This window comes from Panthera uncia (genome assembly GCF_023721935.1).
Source record: "Panthera uncia isolate 11264 chromosome C1 unlocalized genomic scaffold, Puncia_PCG_1.0 HiC_scaffold_3, whole genome shotgun sequence".
Classification (NCBI taxonomy): Eukaryota; Metazoa; Chordata; class Mammalia; order Carnivora; family Felidae; genus Panthera; species Panthera uncia.
In genome coordinates, this window is record NW_026057584.1 from 2368681 (window position 1) to 2388945 (window position 20265).

Below are 20265 nucleotides of genomic sequence, written 5' to 3' on the forward strand. Positions count from 1 at the left end.
GCAGCCGTAGGGCTTATAAACTGGCAGCTTGGGCACCACGTGCCATGACGAAGTACGTAGTAGGTCGCATTCTGAACCGTGGGCACGATTCCGGAACGCGTGGTGCCCCGCCCCAGAAAGTCCTAAAGTAACGATCAGAGGTGGCTGGGGAGTTCTGTTTGCTCTTCGAAATGACCAGTAGGTCGCTTAGAATTAGGCTCAGGGCAGCCTGTGCCCCGGGGTCTTCTGTCCCAGCCCGCACGAAAGCGCCCACCCGCCAGCCTTTTCCCTGTCATTTCTGAGTGCTTTCTTTGCCTTGTGACCCCCACGTCTAGACCACTGAAAGTCCCGGGGGATTAGCCCGCAGCACATATCCCAAGTCAGCGCACGTTTCCTGCTCCATGCCGACCATCCTGTCCAGCCCTGGACCTCAGAAACAGCCCCTTGGGCTCCTCTTCCCACCCCCCATTCCCCTTCTTCAGGGCCCCTGGTGTTGGTCACTCTTCTCCATGGCAGCGAAAAGGAACCTTTGGACCAAAAGTGAGAACTTCAGTCTCGAGGCGACCTTCAGGAGCTGTGGCCTGGCGCCTCCCTGGCCTCGCCCGTGTCTTCCCACTTTGCTCCTGCTGCACGGAGCCCAGCCAGCTGTTCCGCCTCAGGGCCTTTGCACTTGCTGTTCCCGTGCCTCAGATGACATGGTTGACATGGCTCCCTTCCTGCGTGTCCCCCGGGTGTCACCACATCACGAGGGCCCTCTTTGATCACTTTATCTAAAGGAGTCACCCCCGGTCGCATTCTTCCCCTGTGAATTTTGTTTCCCGCACATGGTACCCCACGATCTGTTTCTGTGGTCGCTTTCTCTTCACCAGCGGCAGGTTGGGGTACGGGGACTCGACACAGTTCAAGGCTGTATCCCCAGAGTCAGGACAGCTGCTCCATAAGCAGTTGGGTGAAACTTACTGAACACGCGAGTGTGTGATGTGGTGGGGCCTGTGTCTTGAAGGGGTGAGGGTGGAGAGGCAGGGCCGCAGAATGGGCTTCCCACCGTGTGGCCCCCGTCCTCTCTCTCTCTCTCTCTCTCTCTCTCTCTCTCTCTCTCTCTCTCTCCTGGTTCCTTCATCTTTACAGCGGGGACAGCGTAGTGTTTATGCCCGTTTCCCTGCCAAGGACTGAACAGGTTACTGGGGTTGCAGCCCGCCGCCCGGCGCCTGACCCGTAGCGAGCGCCTGGGACGAGGGAGCTGTGGTTTCTGATCGGGGTGCAGACGACACTCTTGTGTCGAGTGGCTCCGGCAAGGTCCAGGCGAGAACAGTGGCTTAGAGAAACGAAGTAAACTGGAAGAATTGAAGCAGGCACAGCCCTAAGCAGCGGGGGGGCAGGCCTTCCCGCGGGGCCGCTGTGGCGTGCTTCCCGCGAGCATCTGCTGGATGTGGCCGCTCTGGCCGCGTGTCCCTCGGGCAGGCGCGCTGGGGGTTGGCCCTGGCGGCCTGCAGTCCCTCCAGGGCCTGGCGTCCTGAGCACCGCTGGAGGCTGCTGCTCAGTTCCCTCTGCAATGTCATGTTAGAGGAAGAAAGGCAGAGGACCCTTTCTCCGTACGAAGAACACGGGAGGCGTTTAGAAGCCGGCGTGGCTGGGGAAAGCGTGAGCGGGGAGCCCGTGGCTGGGTCTCCTGGGGCGTGTGCCTCCTTAGATGCAGTTCAGCCACACGGTTAACATGCCTGCGTGGACGTTCTCCAAGTGGCCATTTTCGGACTATTGTTACGGGTTTGTGAGTCATTTCTCGCGAGCTGCTCATCAACGTGTACCTATTTTCTGGCTTCCTGTCACGTAACCACAAACACCTTTCGGCTCATTTTTAGTGCCTGGCAGTGTGGGGAGTGCTCTGGGGGCCTGGCTTCTCCATCCAGCGGCTTTAGTTGCCGACCCACGTTTTCAGGAGACGCTTTGGCCGCAATCGGGTGCCTCGACTTGGGCCGGAGCCTACGTCCTGGGCGCAGACGGGGCTGCGCGTTAGCGTCACGCAAGGGCATGGGCGGTGCCCTGTTCTTTGCACGAGTCATTTGGTTTCCTTTCTGTATCTGCGCACAGATGAGGCAACTGAGGCTGAGTTTAAGCAGCACGACTGCCGATGAGGCCGCACGGGGGCGTAGAAGCCACCAGGCCTGTCTGCCTCCGAATCCCCCAGGGCCACACATGGCCTCCCTGTTCAGAAAATAGGACGCCTGCAGAAAAACAGCAGCGCTGGGGCACCAGGAAAGGCTGGCCTTCGGGTTTCCATGCACGTGCAGGGGGAGAAAGTGTGCTGTCCGCAGGCCGCCTCCCCGTCGTTGCCAACGACCACGTTGCTCTGTGTCCTTACTGATTGAATTAGTAAGGGGCCCTATCTAGAAAACGCCCCCGTCAGTCACCGGGATGCTTGCGGTTTGGCCGTGTCCCTTTGCAGAGTTCCCCAGGACCGGTGTCTGTCATTCCTTACGCGGACTCCGGGGAGGCGGCACGTCGTACATCTGAGGCTACTTCCCCCCACCGGCCCCTGCCTCCAGCGGTCTTCAGACAGCTTTGGGGTGACTCACCAATTACGTCCCCCCCCCCCCCAGGGCAGATGGACAGCCTCGTAGGAGCCAAGCCGGAGCTGTTTTCAAAGGCAGGCGAGGACATTTTCTCCTGATCTTCTAAATCTCTTATTGCCACTCGAGCAGGGCCGGGCTGTCCGGAGGGCGGGGTGGCCTCCTCATGGGAGGGGGGGGGGGGGACAGTGAGGACAGCTTCCCCGGAAGCCCGGCCCAGAGACTTGCTGGGAAGGTCCCTCCAGGACGCATGGCCCCCGACCAGAGGGAACAGCTGAGCCTTTCCTGGCCTTCCAGACTGCGGCAGCCTGTCCCCTGCCTCCCCGACGTGGGGACTGCCTCACACCTGCCCCCTGGCACACCTGCCCTCCTGCACTCACACCCTCGTCCTGCTCTGTCCTTTGCTCGCTCGCTGTTATCCAGCTCAGTGCCTGAGCCGGGACTCGTGGGCGCGCGACAGACCCACTCTGCCTTTGCCCCCCCCCCCCCCCCGGGGGGGCGCGGGGGGGCCCCGCCCCCCCCCCCTCCCCCCCCCCCCCCCCCCCCCCCGGGAGGGGCACAGATGCACCGTCTCCACTCTCTTTCTTCCTCCTCGTGTGTGCCCGCCACGTGCTCCTCCCCGTCACCGGGTCCGTGGACCCTCCCTCAAGCAGGCGTGGCGAGCCAGAGAACTTTCCGGAGAAAAGTCCCGAGGAGCAGGCCTCGACCCTTCCCTGCATGGCTCTTCTCTTCGGCTTCTCTGCAAGCGGTCCGCGTGCCCGGGCCGAAGCAGCGTGGACGTTTGGGCCTGTTGGCCCTGATCAAGCCCCAGGTGTCGGGGGGCTCGCCTTGCTGGGGGTGTGGAGAAGCAGAGCTTGTCTCCCGGGGAGGCCACGGCCCGTGCCACCCGGACCCCACTCGTGGAGCAGGCGCGGGCCCTCGGCCCTGGGGGCCGAGTTCGGCGCCCTGTTTGTCCCCACGTCTCGGATGCCCACGGCCCGTTTGCTGACTTACACGCAAGTTTGCTCTCGTCTGCGCAGCCAGGGCTTGGGAATAACTGAAGGTTGTCGGGCTCGTCGGGGAGAGAGAGCTGCTTAGGCAATGACCTGGTGGGAGTTCAGCAGCGGCAGATGCCGTTCAACAGAAAGGGGGGGCTCATGTTCATTCTTGGCATCTCTTGAAAATACCATGAAAAATTTCAAGCGCGGATGAAAAAGGAGAGACATTAACGCATAGAGGGGGCCCCCGTGCCCTACTCCAGCCTCAGAACCCTGTGCTTTTGGGCTGTACACACTTGATCGGTCCCTGGCCCAGCCTCTGTTTCCTGGAGAATGTAAAACAGATCCCAGATGCCACAACATTTTCCCGTAAATGCCACAGCGTGTGTTTCTAACAGACAGAAGCCCATCAACACACTCCACAAAATGAATGATTCCTAAGTATCATCTCCTACCCAGGCGATGCTCGGTTTTGGCCGGTGGTCTTAGAAAATGTCTCCTTAGTCGTTTGCTCAGACCCAGGCACAGATGTCGGGACTGACGGACAGGTCTGGAAGGGCCCCTGTAGCGGCTCGGCGCCTGGGAGGAGCTGGGTCACTGTCCTGGGCCGCTTCCCACCCCGCACTTGACGGGGCTTAGCCTCTTGGTGTCCTTTGGACTCATGTTTCCCACAAACAGGTAGCTAGAGCTAGTTTTGACTTTTAGGTGGAGGAGAGGAGTATTTCCTAGATGAGCCTGGACGTCTTACAAGTCTCTAAGGGGAAAGACCGTGTGTTCCTTCGTCACGTTCTCCTGATAAATACACAGACAGCAACGTTGGACATGCCTCAGGAATTCACGGCATTTAACGCATTAAAGTTTAATTCACATTAATGGGCGGATACAAGCTTTATTGCAGAACTGGGGTAGTTTTCGGTAACTTGCGCGGGGAGGAAAAGAAACACTGCGGCACCTGCTGCTGGAGGCGGAACTCGCCAGGGAGTGCCCGCTGGCTCGCCGTCCGAGGGGTGGGCCGTCCAGGGGGTGCTGGCCTCCCCGGGCTCGGGCACCACCGGGGGCGGGCTGTGCCAGGGCGGGCGGTGCCCAGAGGGCAGGAAGGCGGAGGGGGAGGCCAAGTCCTTTTGGGGAGTGGGTTCAGGTCATGGGGGGCCTGGGGGAATTTGAGTATTTTGCCCACCTGATGAATCACTTCCGTATCTCTGAGCGGGGACATTTCAGCATAGCGAGCCCCCTTTTAGAATTTCATTGAACGGGGGGGTCCGACTTCCAGGTCACTAATCGTGCAACTCTCTCAGGTTAGGGGCGGGGACTTGCTGGCCTCCCGCTGACGTTGGCACTGAGCCCAGGCCCCAGTGACCCCACACTGACGCTCACGTGTTCCTACCGCGCCCCCTGGAAGATGGGGGCGGGGCTCAGGGGGGCGAGCCCCTCCGGTGGCGCTTCCGTGCAGGCACCTGCTGCGTGCCGTAGGCCAGAAGCCGTGCTGCTCGCGGCCTGGCCTTCCATCCTCTCGCAGGCCAGAGACCAGCCGTCCGTCACCAGGCAGGAGAGCCTCCCAAGCTTCGGCCCTCCCTACGAAGGCTCGCCCGTGTCTTGAAAGCCTTTCTCCTGCGTCGAGCTTCGTACCGACACGCACAGGAGCACACGTGTCCCTGCGGCAGGGATGCGACTTTTTGCGTTAAGTAGGTTTCTACGTGAACCCAGGGCTTCTCCTGTTCAACGTGAGACCCTGGGCACTCGTACGACTCGGTGCCCCCAACCTGGGGACAAGCCGCCTTTACCCCCACGGCCCCAGTTTCTCCTCGAGCCGCACGCGCTTCCAGATTTGGAAGGGCAGGAAGGACCCAGATGCCTCCCTCTCAGGCTGCGGCCCTCGTTGGGAACGCAGCGTGTCACGGCCGCTCCGACTCCAGGCTGCCTGGCGGAATGGCCAGCGGGCACCCAGGAGCCAGTGCCCCCTCGCCCCCAGAACCTCCTGCTCGTCACAGCGCGTGTGGGGCCACGGCAGACCCGGCGGCAGAGTGCAAGCCAGGATCCGGCCAAGACTCAGACTGGAGCTCATTCGCTTTGTAGGGAGGAGCCCCTTCCTGTGCATACATTCTGGCATGTTCCCTCTTAGATTTGAGCTCACCCCGGATTAGATGACAGGGAGGGGGACGGGCGAGAGGGAAGGAATACCGTCATTGTTCCTGCTGGAAAATCTGCTGACTGCTCCCCAGGCCCAGGGTAGTTCCTGAGACACAGGATTCGTTCTCAGCACATCTTCAGGGTGGCCTGAGAGAAGCGTAGACAGAGCAGCCCGGGGTCTCGCCTTGGGCGCGGGCGGCACGGGCTTGGAGCCAGGCCGGTGGCACTGAAGGCCGTCTCCAGCTCGCAGGGCGAGGTGGCTCAGGTGCGGCTCCGCGCTGCCACCTTCTCCTTCGGGACCCGGGGGCCAGGCTGCCTCTGTGTCTGGTGTTTCCTCGCCGTGTCCCCGGGAGCGCGCCCCTCGTGCTAATCCTGGGAAGTGGACACTACAGGCTGCCCACAGCATTTCAGCAGCATGGGCTCCGCAGAGCAGCCTCGTTTCAGAGAGTGCTGTCTGGACAGGGACAAAAACAGCACCTTACAGTGGGGAGGCTGGCCCGGTGACCGAGGGGACCAGCCCTGGCGACCGGTCATGTTGCTGATGTGTGATGTCACGTGACAAGGAGAGCATTGGACAAGTCCTAGTGGCGGGCCAGTCCCCAGAGTACCTGACCCCCCTCCACACTGTCCCCTCATCCCACGCGAGAGGTCAGAAGAAGCGTCCCAGCGCAGAGGGAGTCCTGTGGGATCCCGGGCTGCGGCTGGGACAGAGAGAGGGCAGCAGGGAGCACAGGAAACCTGAGCCGCCCCATCCCCGGGCTTCAGCTTAGGGGAGCTCGGGCCGCCATGCCCATGGGAGATGCTCCCCGCGGGGGAGGCGGCAATGTGACAGCTCCCCGTGCTGTGTGTAATTTTTCTGGAAATCCACAACTGTTCTAAAATAAAAAGGTTGTATAAAAAATAAAAATGGTTGGGGAAATCGGCTGGGACGGAGAGTTGAATTATCACTGCTGTCGCATATCTCGGACTCCGTGACCGCGAGTCAGAAAGCAGCTGTGCCGCGGCCGCACCGGGCGCTGGGTCCGCGGTGGTGGGGGGGAGAGTGTGCTGCCCACTCCCGTGGCTTCCCTGCCCGCGTCAGACACCCCTGTGCCGAGCACAGTTCCGGGGGTGCACTTACCCCGATCTTTCACGTTCATGAGAGCATCCCGGCTGTCCCGTGCGCATCGCTGCCACGAGCCCGTGGGTCCGGGAGGTTGGGGCGTGCGCGGGGCAATCAGGGAGGAAGAAGGGGGAGGTCAGAAACGGGACGGGGTCTTTCTCAGCATTTCTGTTCGGACGCACCGTCCGTCCCAGCCAAGGATAAGGCAAGAAAGAGAAATAAAAGGGAAAACAGACTGTCACCGTCATGGGCAACGTGATCCCGCACGGGGAAAATCCAGAATAACATCAGGGAGCGGATGACAGCGAATGTGAGCCTCGCAAGATGCCGGGACACAAGACCAGCGTGTGGCGAGCGATGGCGTTTCTGTGTCCCAGCACGCAGAAGCCGTCTAGAATGTTGTGCTCAACATACCAAATACCTAGGCATAAACCCAAAGTGTTCTGATCACGCTGGGCTCAAAATTCTAAAACACCTTTGAGAGGAATGAGATGAAGTCACAGTCCCTGTTCACGGATGGGAGACGCAGTCCAGCCAGTTAGTTCGCTCCCTGCCCCTCCCCTTCCCTCTCCTTTCCCCCCTCCCCCCTACTCTTTTCCCCTCCCCTCCCCTCCCCTCGTCTCTTTCTTTTCTTTTTGTCTTTCTGTGTTTTGGAACTTCACAAGCTGATTCTAGGATTTATGTGGTAAAGAACCCATGTCACCCAGGATCGTTCTGAAGAAGAAAGTAGGGATTCTTGCCTTGCTGGATGTTAAGGATTATTGTAAAATGGCAGTATGATTATTGGCACAGGTATAAACACATGGGCCGGTGGGGCAGAGAATGGGCGGAGCTGGGCTGCCAGCCAGCAGCCGAAGTATGATGAGGCACTTGGCTTTCCATTGAAAACTCACACACACACCCCCCCCAGAGAACCCTCACCTTCCTCAGGACAAAAACCAAGAGCAGAGAGAGAGGAGAGACCCACGTGAAAGGCAAGGCCGCGGGACCGGCAGGAGCGGGTTCCGGGGAGCGTCTCTGCCGCCTCCAGCTCCGGAGGACCGTCCTAAACCTGCCCCAGAAAGCATAAGCTTTGACAGGATCGACAGATGTGACCTTAAAGACAGACGGTCTCTGAGCTGATGTCTGCAGCAGGCAGCTGCCAGAGGATTCGCCGTCAGGGTTTGTACAGAATTCCCCTGAATCAGGAAAAAAGATAAAACCCGGTTGTTTAGAACAGAGCAGAGGACTTGAATGCAGAACAGCTCAGGGTCAGAGGCCCTCAGGGAAGGGCAGGTGTAACCTTAATGAGACACATCTCATCCCCACCAAGGAGGACAGTAGTGTGCAGGGGGGACGGGGGTTCTCTCCTCTCCCCTGCCCTCCCCTTCTCTTCCTTCCCCTGCCCTCCTCTCTCTCCTCCTTTCCCCTCCCCTCCCCTGCCCTCCTCTCCCCTCCTCTCTTTCCTCCTGTCCTCTCCCTTGCCCTCTTCTGTCTCCCCTTCCTCTCCCTTCCCCTCCCTTCCCTGCCCTTCCTCTTTTCTGCCCTCCCTGCCTGACTCCAGCCCTCACCCCTCCTCCCCATCTCTCATTAGGTAACCTGTGTGTGGATTTCTCGTGTACTGTGTTTATTGGTCTGAGAAACATAAGTTTTTGTGCAGACCCCTTTTAAGTCTATCAGGAAGGGGCTGAACCTTTTTATTCAGTGTCTGAGTTTGTTTTTCTGTTTGTTTTTTCTTGTTGTCCTGTAGATGATGTGGGACTTGTCACAGAAATTGCCTCAGCGTCCACACTGTGCAGGCACGGGCCGGCCAGGCTCTTCGGGGTGAGGCGGTGGGGGGCCCCGCTGTCCCGGGGCCGCAGCTGCGCAGGCCTCTGCCGGGGTCTTACGGCCTGTGGCCGTGGCTGCGGCCGGTGGCCTGGGTCCTGCCCAGCGTGTGGCTCTGGTACCTGCCTGACCTTCCTCGTGGGTTCCCCGGGAGGCCCCGTGAGCTCAGGGGGAAGAAGGATACGAAAGCGCATCTGGTCAGAGTTCACACCCCCCCTCACCATGCAGGCCCCGGGTCCACGGTCCCAGACCACAGAACAGGAGCGTCCTCGCCACACAGCCACGTTTCCCGGCACGCCCACTCGTCCAGACATGCCATCGACGTCTTGCTGGCGACTCGGGGGGACGTACCCCAGTCTGGCGTCCAGACATTTTGGGGATGGGCCGACTCAGCAAAGCCCTACTTGAACTTAGCACTCAGGGGCGATATTTGGGGATGCACTAAGGACCACGTATCTTTGAACTCACGCTCTGAATCGAGCGCGTGGAGATTGACGCCCCTTCTCCCTTGAGCGTGGACACAAGTGACGTGTTATTATGCACCGTTTGTGCGTTTGGCTTTGGCGTAATCAGACCTCTGGGGCTCGGGGCAGACATGAACGGCTCAGGACCGCACTCGAGAGGAGGTGTTCCCATAAGCTGGGGCGCTGGCCCGGCACGGCCACTAGCCGGTCCCAGGATCCGCAGTTTCCTCATCTGTCAACTGGCTTCTCGGTTTCTAAACTCTTTCTGGTTCTAGAGCCTTGGCTCAGATGGAAGTTGAAGGCGGGCTTTGGGAGGTGACTCTGGGGTCCGTTCCGGGGGATGGGATTGCCAGGTGGGGGCTTCCTGTGAGCCTGGTCGAGAGCCCGGAGTGGGATGGTTTTCCAAGCACCGTGCTCCTGACCCTTGTCCCTGGGAAGCTACAGCTAGAGTAGGATTTTCAAAAGGGCCTTCTGGTGTCTCTGAAAGTATTTACAGTGGGATCCAAAGTTTTTAAAAATATATAGTATATGAATTTCTTATTGTTTTACGGAATGTGTGAGTAGGGGAGAAGGGCGGGGGGTGGAGAGAGAGAGAGGGGAGGGGAGGGAGAGGGAGAGAGAGGGAGAGAGAGGGAGGGAGAGGGAGAGAGAGGAAGAGGGAAGGAGGGAGGGAGAGGGAGAGAGACAGGGGAGGGAGAGAGAGGGAGAGAGAGGAAGAGAGAGAGGGAGAGGGAGAGAGAGAGAGAGGGAGAGAGACGGAGGGAGAGGGAGAGAGAGAGAAGCTCACATAGGCTCTGCACCCAGCACGGAGCCCGGCGCAGGGCTCGATCCCGCCGCTGTGAGATCACAACCTTAGCCAAAAGTCAAGATTTGGACGCTTACCCAACTGAGCCACCCGGGTGCCCCCAGAATTTTGTATTTTTGAAAGTGAAAAATTTTGTTCGTAAACAAAATAAATTTCACCTATGTATTTTCAGGAAGAAAGGTTCCAGAGTGCTTTTCCGTCACCGTCTCACGGTCTCTCTCAACATGGCAGCCAGGGAGCTCACGTGGCAGGGTGGCAGGCTTATGGCTCAGCACTCGGGCTGGCGAGGGGTCCCGGGCTTTGAGAAAAGGCCCTCGTGCAGGTGTTCGGTGTGACACGGGCTGTCGGTCCCCCGCCTCGGGGAGCCACGCACCGTCTTAGCCCCGAATGCGCCTGGCGTCTTCTTGTAGCCACGCAGACACGCTGCCAAGTTGGGGAAGGGTTGCCAGTTGAGGGGAGGCGTCCCAGACGCCCCGTGGTGGCTTCTCCCCGTGGCCCGGGGGGAGGGAGGGGTCTCGCGGTGGCTTGTTCCTGTGTGCGGCTGCCCCTTGAAGGCCTCACGCCCTTCCCTCAGTCGGGGGTGGGGGGTCTTCAGATCTCAGGAGCACACATCTGGAGCTCCTCCGAGGACTTCTGTCCTTGGACTTGGAACGTGTTCCGAGACACGCGCGGGTTGGCTGACGCAGGATGGGACGGCCGTGCGAGGCGTTATCCGCTGGATAAAGAGCGAAGCGTTCGTACCGCGGCTGATCCGATGCCCTCCGTCTGGTCGTGATTGCAAAGTCTGCCTGAGGGAGCTCACGGCTGCTCTGCGAGACTAGCACTTTCTCCTCCAGGCAGTCGCGAGAGTGACGCCACGTCACGTCTGTCATGACGCGCCTGTCCCCGCAGCCCGCTGTGCACCACTTGTCAGGAGCTAATTTTAAACCCAAAGTGTGATTCCTGGAAGTTTTGCCAGAGTTTTCTGGCTCTTCTGCCCGGGAGGAGATGGGGAGTCTCAGGGAGCGCAAGAGCGGCGGCTCCAGGTTTAGGGTGGTGGCCGGAAGCCAGCTCCGTCTCCGCGCCCAGCCTGGGGAGCGAGAGACGGTTCCCGAATACGGGCCCAAGGTGGGTTCAAGAAAATGATTCCTTAAGCTGCGAGTAGCCGGCCAGGCGTCTTTGCGAAAGCGTGTCTGGGCGTGTTGGTGACCTCGGGCGTCCCCCCGCAGCACGCCGCACAGCTGCTCTCGGCCGGGCCCCCCACCCCCGCCAGGGCCGCGTTTCTGCTGTCACCCCGGCCACCTGTCAGCATCTGGGAAGAGGGCGAGCGGTTCTCCTGTTTCCATCATCTCCGGGCTTCCGGTCTCTGCAGAAAAGCTGTGCTGATGAGCACAAGTAGGTAGAACGTGGCTGGAAACCGAAGCGAACCGGGACGGCCGAGCTGGGTAGATGCCCTCAGGCCAGAAGCTGTCGCCCGCCCTGTTGCAGTCGGGACTATTCTGGCGTCCTCCAAAGGGGCTCTCGGTTTCTGATGCGGCAAATAAAAATAACCTGCGATGGAATTAAAACTGTCCTCCTTTAAAAATGCGAAGGACGCTTGCCTTTCCATTGTCTGCGAGGAGCGTCCTCGCAGACTCTGAGTGTAAAGCATTTTCGTGGAAACGCGCGCAGTTTCTGAAACCAAATGCTTTCTCTGTCCTCCAGATGGACTTTCTGGCCGAGACCAGCCTGTGGAACTGCTAAACCCTGCCCGCGTGAACCACATGCCCAGCACGGGTAAGTCAGCACGCCCCGCCTGGTGGGCACGGGCTCATCCGGGGGGCGTTCGGAGGCTCCACCCACGGGGGGTGTGGGGGGGCAGGTGGGCCATCAGATCCGTGGACTCCTGTGCTCTTTTCCGGGGGTGAAATAGGCCACCCGTTGTGGAAGTGCATTGGGCGTTGCCTTGAGGTTATTTCAGTGGCAAAGGAGTGAATCTTTTCCGTCTTGAGCTCCGAAGGGCGTGTTCTTCCCAGAGGGGCCACCTGCTTCTCTTAGGCGTGACCCCGGCCCCGTCCGTAGGAGGGCCCCCGGGAAAGAGTTCTGAGCCCAGGCCAGGGCCAGAAGTCCCCTGCCCGGCGTGGCCAGGCTGCTGGCCGCCACAGGACCACGGGCAAGTCCCGCCTCACCCACAGCCCGGGCTTCTCATTGCTTTAGCCGCTCAGTGACAAGGTCTCCCAGTCGTCTTGTCCTTTCATCAACTAAAGAACGTCAGCCGTGATCAGGAGTCTCTGAGTCCATGTATGAGATTTCCAAATATTACGCCTTAAGCAGCGTTAAGCAGCGTTTTCTGAATCTAGATGGCTGTGGAAACATTTTTTCCAGTCTTTTGCTTTCTGTGAAACACCTCCCCCCCATCCGGTGTCCTCTAGGATTTCAGCTCACAGCCTGGGCGCCTTCGGGTCCCCCTCACAGGCCGCTCGGTCGTCCCTCCTCGGGGCCCGGGGTGTGAGTTGGCCGCAGACCCCCGGGCCGGCGTGTCGAGGCCAGCGCCGCCGGACCCTTGCCTTCGCCGAGGCCTGTGTCTCGGTGGTCCCCGGCCTTCGTGGGCGCCACCCCGCCCGCTCCCTCCGTGGGCGGCGCCGGCGGACCCCTGCCTCTGCCCCGGCCCCCGTTGGGCCCGCCCACCGCCTCGCCGTCCCCCGTGCCCTTGAGCGAGGCTGGAGGTGCCGGAGGAGAGCCGTCCCTGCCTCTCCTTGGCGTTTCCCCAAACACAGCATCTTGTGGCTTCTCCGTGGTGCTCCTGGACGGTGCTCGGGCGCTCCGTGCCCCTGGGGCCGCTCACGGCCCGCTCCAGCTTCTGCTTCTTCCCCCCGCCCCTTCACTTGTGACCCCGCACGGAGTGGGGGGCAGGGAGGCTCCACGGTAGCACAGGAGGTGCCCCAGTTTTGGTCCGTGTGGAGTAAACCGTGCTGGTTGTGACTTGTTCTTCAGCTCCTTCTGCCGGTGTTATTCTTGTTTGAACGCGGGTCTCCGTGTGGCCGGGCATTTTAAGACTGGCTCCTAGAGCCCACCCAGGGGTGGGGCAGAGGAGACTCTGCAGATGGCCCGACGCATTGAAAAGGGGGTAGGTATGTGTCGTTTCCACGTGAGCCACAAAGAGGTGGGCTGCAAATGGATCTTCTGGCTCGGTGAGAGCACGCTGCCTGTTGAGACCCGACTTGGGACTCGGCTTAGTGTCAGACGGCCCGTGGGCTTCGCACTCGGGCTGAGGGGCCCCGGGATCCCGCCGACCCCTCGGCTGTGGCCTGAGGCCGGCTGCTGAGTTTCTGTTTTGTTTTGTTGGCTCATCTCTTAGACGGGGATACTAATGCCTTCTCCGCAGGATTCTCAGAAGGATCGAACGTACAGGTCTGATTTTTAGTAGTTCCTGGACAGATGCCATCCCTTCGCATCCCATTGACAGACACGGAAGACGGTGTGTGGCGTAGCTGGGACAGAGCGGTCCCGGGTCCCAGGAATGCCCCCCTGGGCCCTTCCCCCACCTCCCCTCCTTTGCGGGGAACCGCCTACCTCGAGGAACACGCCTTGGGGAGTGTGCCCCCAGGGAACCGAAGCAAGTCCTTTCGCCTCCTGGGAGCCAGATCCCCGCGGGTCGAGTCGGACACTGCTGCGTTTTCTGGTGCTTTTGCTTTCTGTGTGTGTGTCACCGGTGGTGAGTGCTCGCAGTGGGGGAGCCGTGCCCGTGGGGCGCCAGCGAGGAAGGGGGCGCGTGCACGCGGTGCCAGGGGTGTGACGTCGGCCGTGAGGCTTGCACGCGAGGCGCCGCAGAAGCCGCCGTAGTGAGGGGGCGGGGCCCTCCTCACGGGTCCATGCGCTCGGCCGGGCCAGCCCACAGTCAAGTACGTCGCACCAAAAATGTTGATTCAGGTTAATGAAGGATTTGAAACTTAACACGAAGACTTCCTTCACAGCCACACGGTGATGATGCGGGAGTAGCAGCGATGTTCTCTGTACTTCTCTGTCCATCCCGGTCGGCCTTGGTAGGTTTTCTGGCAGTCGAGTTTAACTTCGGCCCTCTTTTGACACGTGGCAGTGTGGACGCAAGCCGATACGTGACACAGTTTGCAGGAATGACTCCGGTGTCCACCTGGGGAGCCGGCTCCTTGAAGCAGTGGCTTGCGCGCCGAGTAGGAAAGGGCTCGGCCCCACCCCCCCGCCCCCCCACCGTCGACCTGCGCGCACCTCCTGGCTCTTCCAGGTTGTGAACGATGGCGACCTCAACGCGGGCTTCTTCTGATAATGGTTCCTTTAAATAGTCCTTACAAAGACTGACTTCACATAGAAAAGCACTATTGCCATCTTCTGTGCGCCCTCTTGAATCGAGACCTGAGGTAATTCTTAAAAAGAATAATGTCTCATGGCAGAAAAGTCTGTATCGTAGAAGGAAAAGGCCAAAATTCTAGTCAGTTGGGGTTACTTTGATTTCTTAACCTCCCCTGCCCTGTAACTTCTCGTGGGTAAACAAGCCTTTCCTTCTGCTTTTCCTTGTTGTAAAATTTCTAATTGTAGGGGCACCTGAGTAGCTCAGTCAGTGAAGCATCTGACTCGTGACTTCGGCTCAGGTCATGATCTCAGGGTTCGTGAGTTTGAGCCCCACATCGGGGTCTATGATGACACTTCGGGGCCTGCTTGGGATTCTCTCTCCCTCCCTCTCTCTCTCTCCCTCTTCCTCTCTCTCTCTCTCCCTCCCTCTCCTCCCCCTCTGTTCCTCCCTTGCTTGTGCACATGTTCTCTCTCTCTCTCTCTCTCAAAATAAATAAATAAATGAAATAGAATTTGTAATCACCAAGTAATTGTATCTTAGAAGAAACCATACAGCCGCTTACCCTCAGATACAGCAGATCCTGTGCTACTGTTACCCTAGGTGAGCATCGTATTTCTGTTTTCTGAAGTGAAATAACACCGTCACGGACGTGGCTGCACCTGTTCGCCCTTCCCAGAGACTGTCATTTTCCTTCCCGGGTGGGGACCTGGGGCACAGACGCGACAGCCGGGCGGGGGTCCTGAAGAAGCCACGCCATCAGCTCCGTCGGGTGGGGAGAGGTGTCGGGGATCCAGGGCAGAGGAGAAGGGGAGAGATGGGCGTCTTGGGGAGCGGGAGGCCCCAGGACCACACACCCACCTGCATCAGGTGCTTGGGTTCTAGTGCCCTTGGAAGACGCTTAAGTCACTCATGTCTGAATCGTTGTAACTGTTTTGAAGTTACAGGCTTCTCCCTCGGATTATAAAAGCGATGTCTATTAGGGGAGAGACATGGGGTGCCAGACGTGCTGGGTGCTGGCTCCCAGAACTGGGAGGGGGCTCACTCGGGTGCTACCCGGTGTGGACGCTCAGCAGCCCTGACGGAGGGAACGGGGTCGAGGGGAGGCCTCGGTCGTCCAGGAGCAGAGTGGAGGAAGCGAGACCGGAGCGGGAGCAGGACGCACATCTGAAGCACACCGCAGTTAACCGACGGCATGCACGGGGCTGTCCACCAGGCGTGTGTGCTCGTCACGGCAGCCACGCACCCTCGCTGGGCACCCGGCACGCGAGTTATGGGGCAGGACCCCCATGCTCCGGTGCCACTGGAGAAGAGACCGCCTCAGACAAGGTCGTGGCCCCCGAGCTTACGGATGCGCGCTGCAGGCCCCCGAAGGTTCCGCAGCTACGGGATGCAGGCACCGTCGCCCGCGATACACGTGCCCCTAAAGTGCGCACGTGGGTCAGCTGGGGAGGCTCCTTAGGAAGGCGGTACGACAAAGGTGAAATTGAATTTTTCAAAGGAAATTCCGGCCTCTTGAAGAAACTACAGAAACTCCCGAGAACTTACCCAAATGAAGACAGAAAGCGAGGGCTAGCTTTAAACATGGATTCCCACGCCGTGAAGGGTATTTGACCAGCACGCTGTCGAAGCGGCGACAGAATTTCTTACGCATGTCTTGGAGTTTGGAGCAGGAGCCGTCTGGGCTGGCGCGAAGCTTCTGGTGCCTCGCAGGCATGTTGGTTGTGCCGTTGTTTGGTTTCCGTGAGCGGAAACGCATCTTGTGAGGCAAATGCAGATGTGAGACCTATGTGACCCTGTACGACCCGGGGAAAGCGCCAGAAAAGCTCCCTATTGGCACCTGAGCTGATTAGTTACTTTAACCAGTAGATCCCCTGGGAACAAAGCCCGTGTGGTAATACTTCTCACGTGATGCTCCTTCGTGTGTGTGTGTGTGTGTGCGCGCGTGTGTGTGTGTGTGTGTGTGTGTGTGTGTGTGTGTGTAATGTGAGGATGGGGTGCGGTGGAGGCCTGGGCTGCCTTGTGTGGCTCCTGCTGGGTGCCAGGCGGGGTTGGGGATTGTGCTCATTGATCTCCTGGTTCTGGCGCCATTGTGACCTTGGACCACCCTGGGGCTGGAGGCAGTGCCCCCCAGGACGCGCTCCATCGTGGCCGAAGACGGGCTGCCCTCCGCCGCAGGTGGGCCCGCGCAGGGGCGCGTGGGGCATATAGCAGGCATCTGCCCCGCTGTCCCGGGGGCCTGCCGCGCTCCTCCTGCTTGCTTGTCTGCTTTCAACTTGGGAGGAAAAATGAAACCCAGAACATAAAGATGCCGAAGTCAAGTTCTGCAGTTTGAAAATTTGAGGAGAAGAGTCCCAGTTTGATTTGCTCAGTCTAAGCAAATGCGGAGAGTTTTCCCGCTTCCCTCCCCGCACAGGCTCACCCGAGAGCCCCTGTGAGCAGCCCTGACTTAGCCCGGACTGAGGAGCCTGGGGCCCACGGAAGCCAGAAACCTGAGTGTCACTGCAGTTTTATCCAGGGAGGCCGCACAGCTGTACATGTGTGGCGGGCACCGTGAGCCGTCCGGAGGTGCCGTGGGTGACTTTAGGGGAGCAGGTGAATCCACGGCCGGGAGCAGTTCCGGGCAGAAGGGTGCCGTGCTGGGGTGTCCTGCTGGGTCGCTGCCTCCTTCCCCGGGCGTGGCGCAGAGGAGTCCTCAAGGTGTGCTTTTCCCATCGCGGTTGAAGTTCATCACCAGTCCCGACTGTGAAGAGGCATCGCTTCCAAGGCCTGCCCGTCCCTAGCCTCCCGCTCCGGTCCTTTCTGGGCTCCCAGCCCGTCCCCCTGGGAGCGGTCAGTGCAGCCTGGCTTCTCCATGCCGGTTGCTTCTCCCCGTCCCTCCCACCAGGCCCGTGCCTCCCTCGGGCAGTCTGCATGCAGGGGCGCCGCCGTGCCAGGAACAGCATCTCCCACGGCACAAGCAGGGCGTCTGTCCGGTGTGCTCCCTTCACTGCCCCACTCCTGTGCTCCCACTTGGACTCCGGATTGAAGGAAGCGAGTGCAGGGTCGGGCCTGGCAGCCCAGCAGCTCAGGGGGTCTGGGTGGCCTCGAGCGGACTCGTCCTCTCGTGTCACATGACCACTCGGCCTGGCGGAGGCACCGGGGACCGGGAAGCATGGCGGGCGACTCTGGCACAGCGTGGGGCACGCGGGAGGGAGCCTCGTGCGGCTCTCTGCCGACTTCTGTTTCGTCTCCTCCCGTCTGCTGGTACCCAGGCTCTCGGCTCCGCTCCGGGGTGACCACCTCCCTCCGCCAGCCCAGAAGCCTTTGTGATCGCACCCCTGGAACCTCTGTTTAAAATGAAGCAAAACCAGCCCGTGCGGGGAACCTAACGTGAAAACGCTTTGAGTTACGTCGCGAACGTCTCCCGTGAGGGTTCAAGGCTGCATGGGCTTTTCCTTTAACTCTGTCGTAGAAGGTTCCGGCCACGCCTGAGGAGGTACCAGACCTCCTCAGTGTTTAGCGCATGTCTCTCTGGGACGCCGGGCCTGGTGACTGGGTCTGGGCCCCCAGAGGGGGACTCCTGTCACCACCCGTCACCTGGCAGGCCCCGGCCTCCTTGCCCTCTGCCGTGCAGGTGCACCCGGGGGCTCGAGTCCTGTTCACAAGAACTTCAGAAGCGGAATCTGAAGTGGAGGGCGTGGCTGCTGACCTGCAGGGACAAGGGCGACCGAAGCTGCTTCAGGACTCGGACCACGGCATGGCCACTTCCTACCAGACGCCTCCCAAGTTACCAGCAGGCCCTGCTGCTTTTCTCGGGAGTCTGACGAGTTCACTTTGGGGTGCAATTCACACAAGAGAGAGTGAATTCTTTCCCAAGGACAGTCCTTTATGGGGTAAAGCTTGGGGTTTTGCCCGTGAGTGAGTGAGTGGAGAGCTCTCGGAGGTTCGAGCAGAGGAGGGACACCCCTCACCTGATGCTACGGACGGTGAGGGTGGTGGCCGCAGGGGGCAGGGCGAGGGATGGGGAGCCTGGCCCCAGCAGGGCAGAGACAGCAGGCATGATGACCATGGCTCAGATTCTAGAAATACTAGAAGTAGACAGCATTCACTGGAGGTGTAGGCGTGCCGTGAGGGAAGCCGAGAGGCATGAATGACCTCAGGGTTTGGGCATTGAGCACGTGGGTGGTGGAGTTGCCGTGGATTTCGGTGGGGACGTGGACGAAGCTGCCCTCGGGGGGCAGAAGAGGTCTGGTCCTGGATTGCTGAAGAGTCGTGCCCCACTGGGGACGTTGAGAGCCCCAGCGTGGAGGCAGCTGAGGCCCAGGCCCTGACGCTGGGACTCGGCCTACGGAGGGCATGGAAATGAACCCTCCCACGGGAGCGGATCTCCAGGCAGTGTCTGTAAAGTGGACGTTGTTTATACTTCTTTAATAGACGGTGTTTGCTTAGAGTTACTGGTGCATTTTCTACCAGGTCATACTTGGTGGGGTGTCCCTGCTCCTCAGGGGCTCGTGTCCTGTGCTGAGAGCCCATGTGTGTCCGCACGGGAGACCAGACTTGCTCACCGCCTCGAGCAGGACTCCTGGGCTCCAGGACAGCCGATCGCTGACCGTTGTGGCAATAATGGCGGCAGTGACAACAGAGGGGCGCTGTCCCTGCCTGTCCCCCTTCAATCACGTGGGCACCTCATGCTGCTGGGACTTTAATTCCCCCCACGCGGACGGCAAGCGGCTACCAATCAGAACCCAGGTTACACGCACGGCAAGGAGCCGAATGTCTAACACACACGTCCAGGTGTCTCTTCCAGATGCTCACGTGTGAACCTCAGCGCCCCAGCGCACACCGAAGTCCCACGTCTCCAGCCGCCCGCGACCCACAGACTCTCGAAAGATGCTGCGTTCCTTGCTGGATACGTGGGGTGGGGTGGGCACCTCGCTTTCCGGAGAGCCCGGCTCACCCGGAGAAACGCAGCCCCGCGTCAGGATGGCCCCTTCGCTGCCCTCTTTCTCCTTCTGCCAAGTGGAAGAAACACCTTCTATTTTTAAATATTTCAACTGTCAGTATTAGGTAACACTGGCCCTGCTGCAGCCCAGCTCTTCGGTGAAATACATAAGCAAACGTTTGGAGGTTGCTAGGAAGGAAATTCTGAAATGCATTCTTGTTCGAGTTACGTAAACTTGACCTTACGTAACCGAAACGGCAACGACAATTGTAGAGATTTGTGGCCTTCCTCGACCACGGGAACTATTTTTAATTTTCAAAGGCTGTATTTTTCTCCATTGAATTTAGGATAATCGAAATGGCTCTCAGACAAGAACTTGCGACGTGTGCCAGTGTGAGCCCAGCCAAGGCCCGGGGTGTGGGGCAGGTAAGGGAGGCGGGGACTGCGGATTCGAATCCAGGTGTCCGCACTGACTGGCCGAGTGACCCGGGCAAGCCGCTAACACCCGTGCAGCCTGGGTTTTGCCATCTGTCCTAGCTGTTCACTCCTGGGAGCACTTCCCCGCGGCAGGGAGGAGGGAGGGGGTCCTTCAAAGCACTGTGGCGGGTGCCGTGCCTAAACCTTCGTGGCGCCCAGTTTCCTGCTGTTGCGACGTGAGCGTGTGGACTTCGGGTGCGTGTCCGGTGACACCGTGTTTACGAACGCGAGACAGCGAACTTTCGGGAGGATGCTTCTGTCCCGTCGCTTCCTTCTGAAGTCACGTTTGTCTCTGGTGGCTGCACTTACACATGAGAACTTGCAGGACGGTTCACCGTTTCTGCACGGGGTGCTGCCTGCTGCTATTTATAGTTTGCCGGAAGTACATTTGCGCACTTCTTGAAAGCCAAGTTCCCGAGTGCATGCCAGGTTTTATTTACAGCTCTTGCTCAATTTGAGCTTGCAAATATTTCCAAAAAGCCGTTTTTCTTCCTGCAGGATACAGAGAAATGAGAAACATTACAAGGGTTTTCTAAAGAGCTTTCAGGATGGGTCTGAAATAGGGAGTGGGGGAAAATCTAACACTTGCTTCATCGCTAAATCACAGAGCATGGGAGTACAGATGGCTTTGCTCCCTTCAGATAGAGCCCGAGCTGGTGCAGCCAGCGCACAGGAATTTCTGCACACAAGATTCCTTTAAAATAACATCACGGGCTGTCGTGAAGGCCAGGAAAATCGAAGTGAGAAGTTGCATG

The 20265-nt window shown here is 59.6% G+C and overlaps 1 protein-coding gene across 5 annotated transcripts in view; it reads left to right on the forward strand.

Moving 5' to 3' along the window:
* Positions 1–20265, forward strand: part of HDAC4 (histone deacetylase 4) — a 250122-nt gene that overhangs the window by 92811 nt on the left and 137046 nt on the right. For all 5 annotated transcript variants that reach the window (XM_049614549.1, XM_049614550.1, XM_049614551.1 and 2 more), the window contains exon 2: positions 11511–11582. In XM_049614549.1, coding sequence (XP_049470506.1) covers positions 11511–11582 — 72 coding nt within the window. The remainder of the gene's footprint in view (positions 1–11510; positions 11583–20265) is intronic.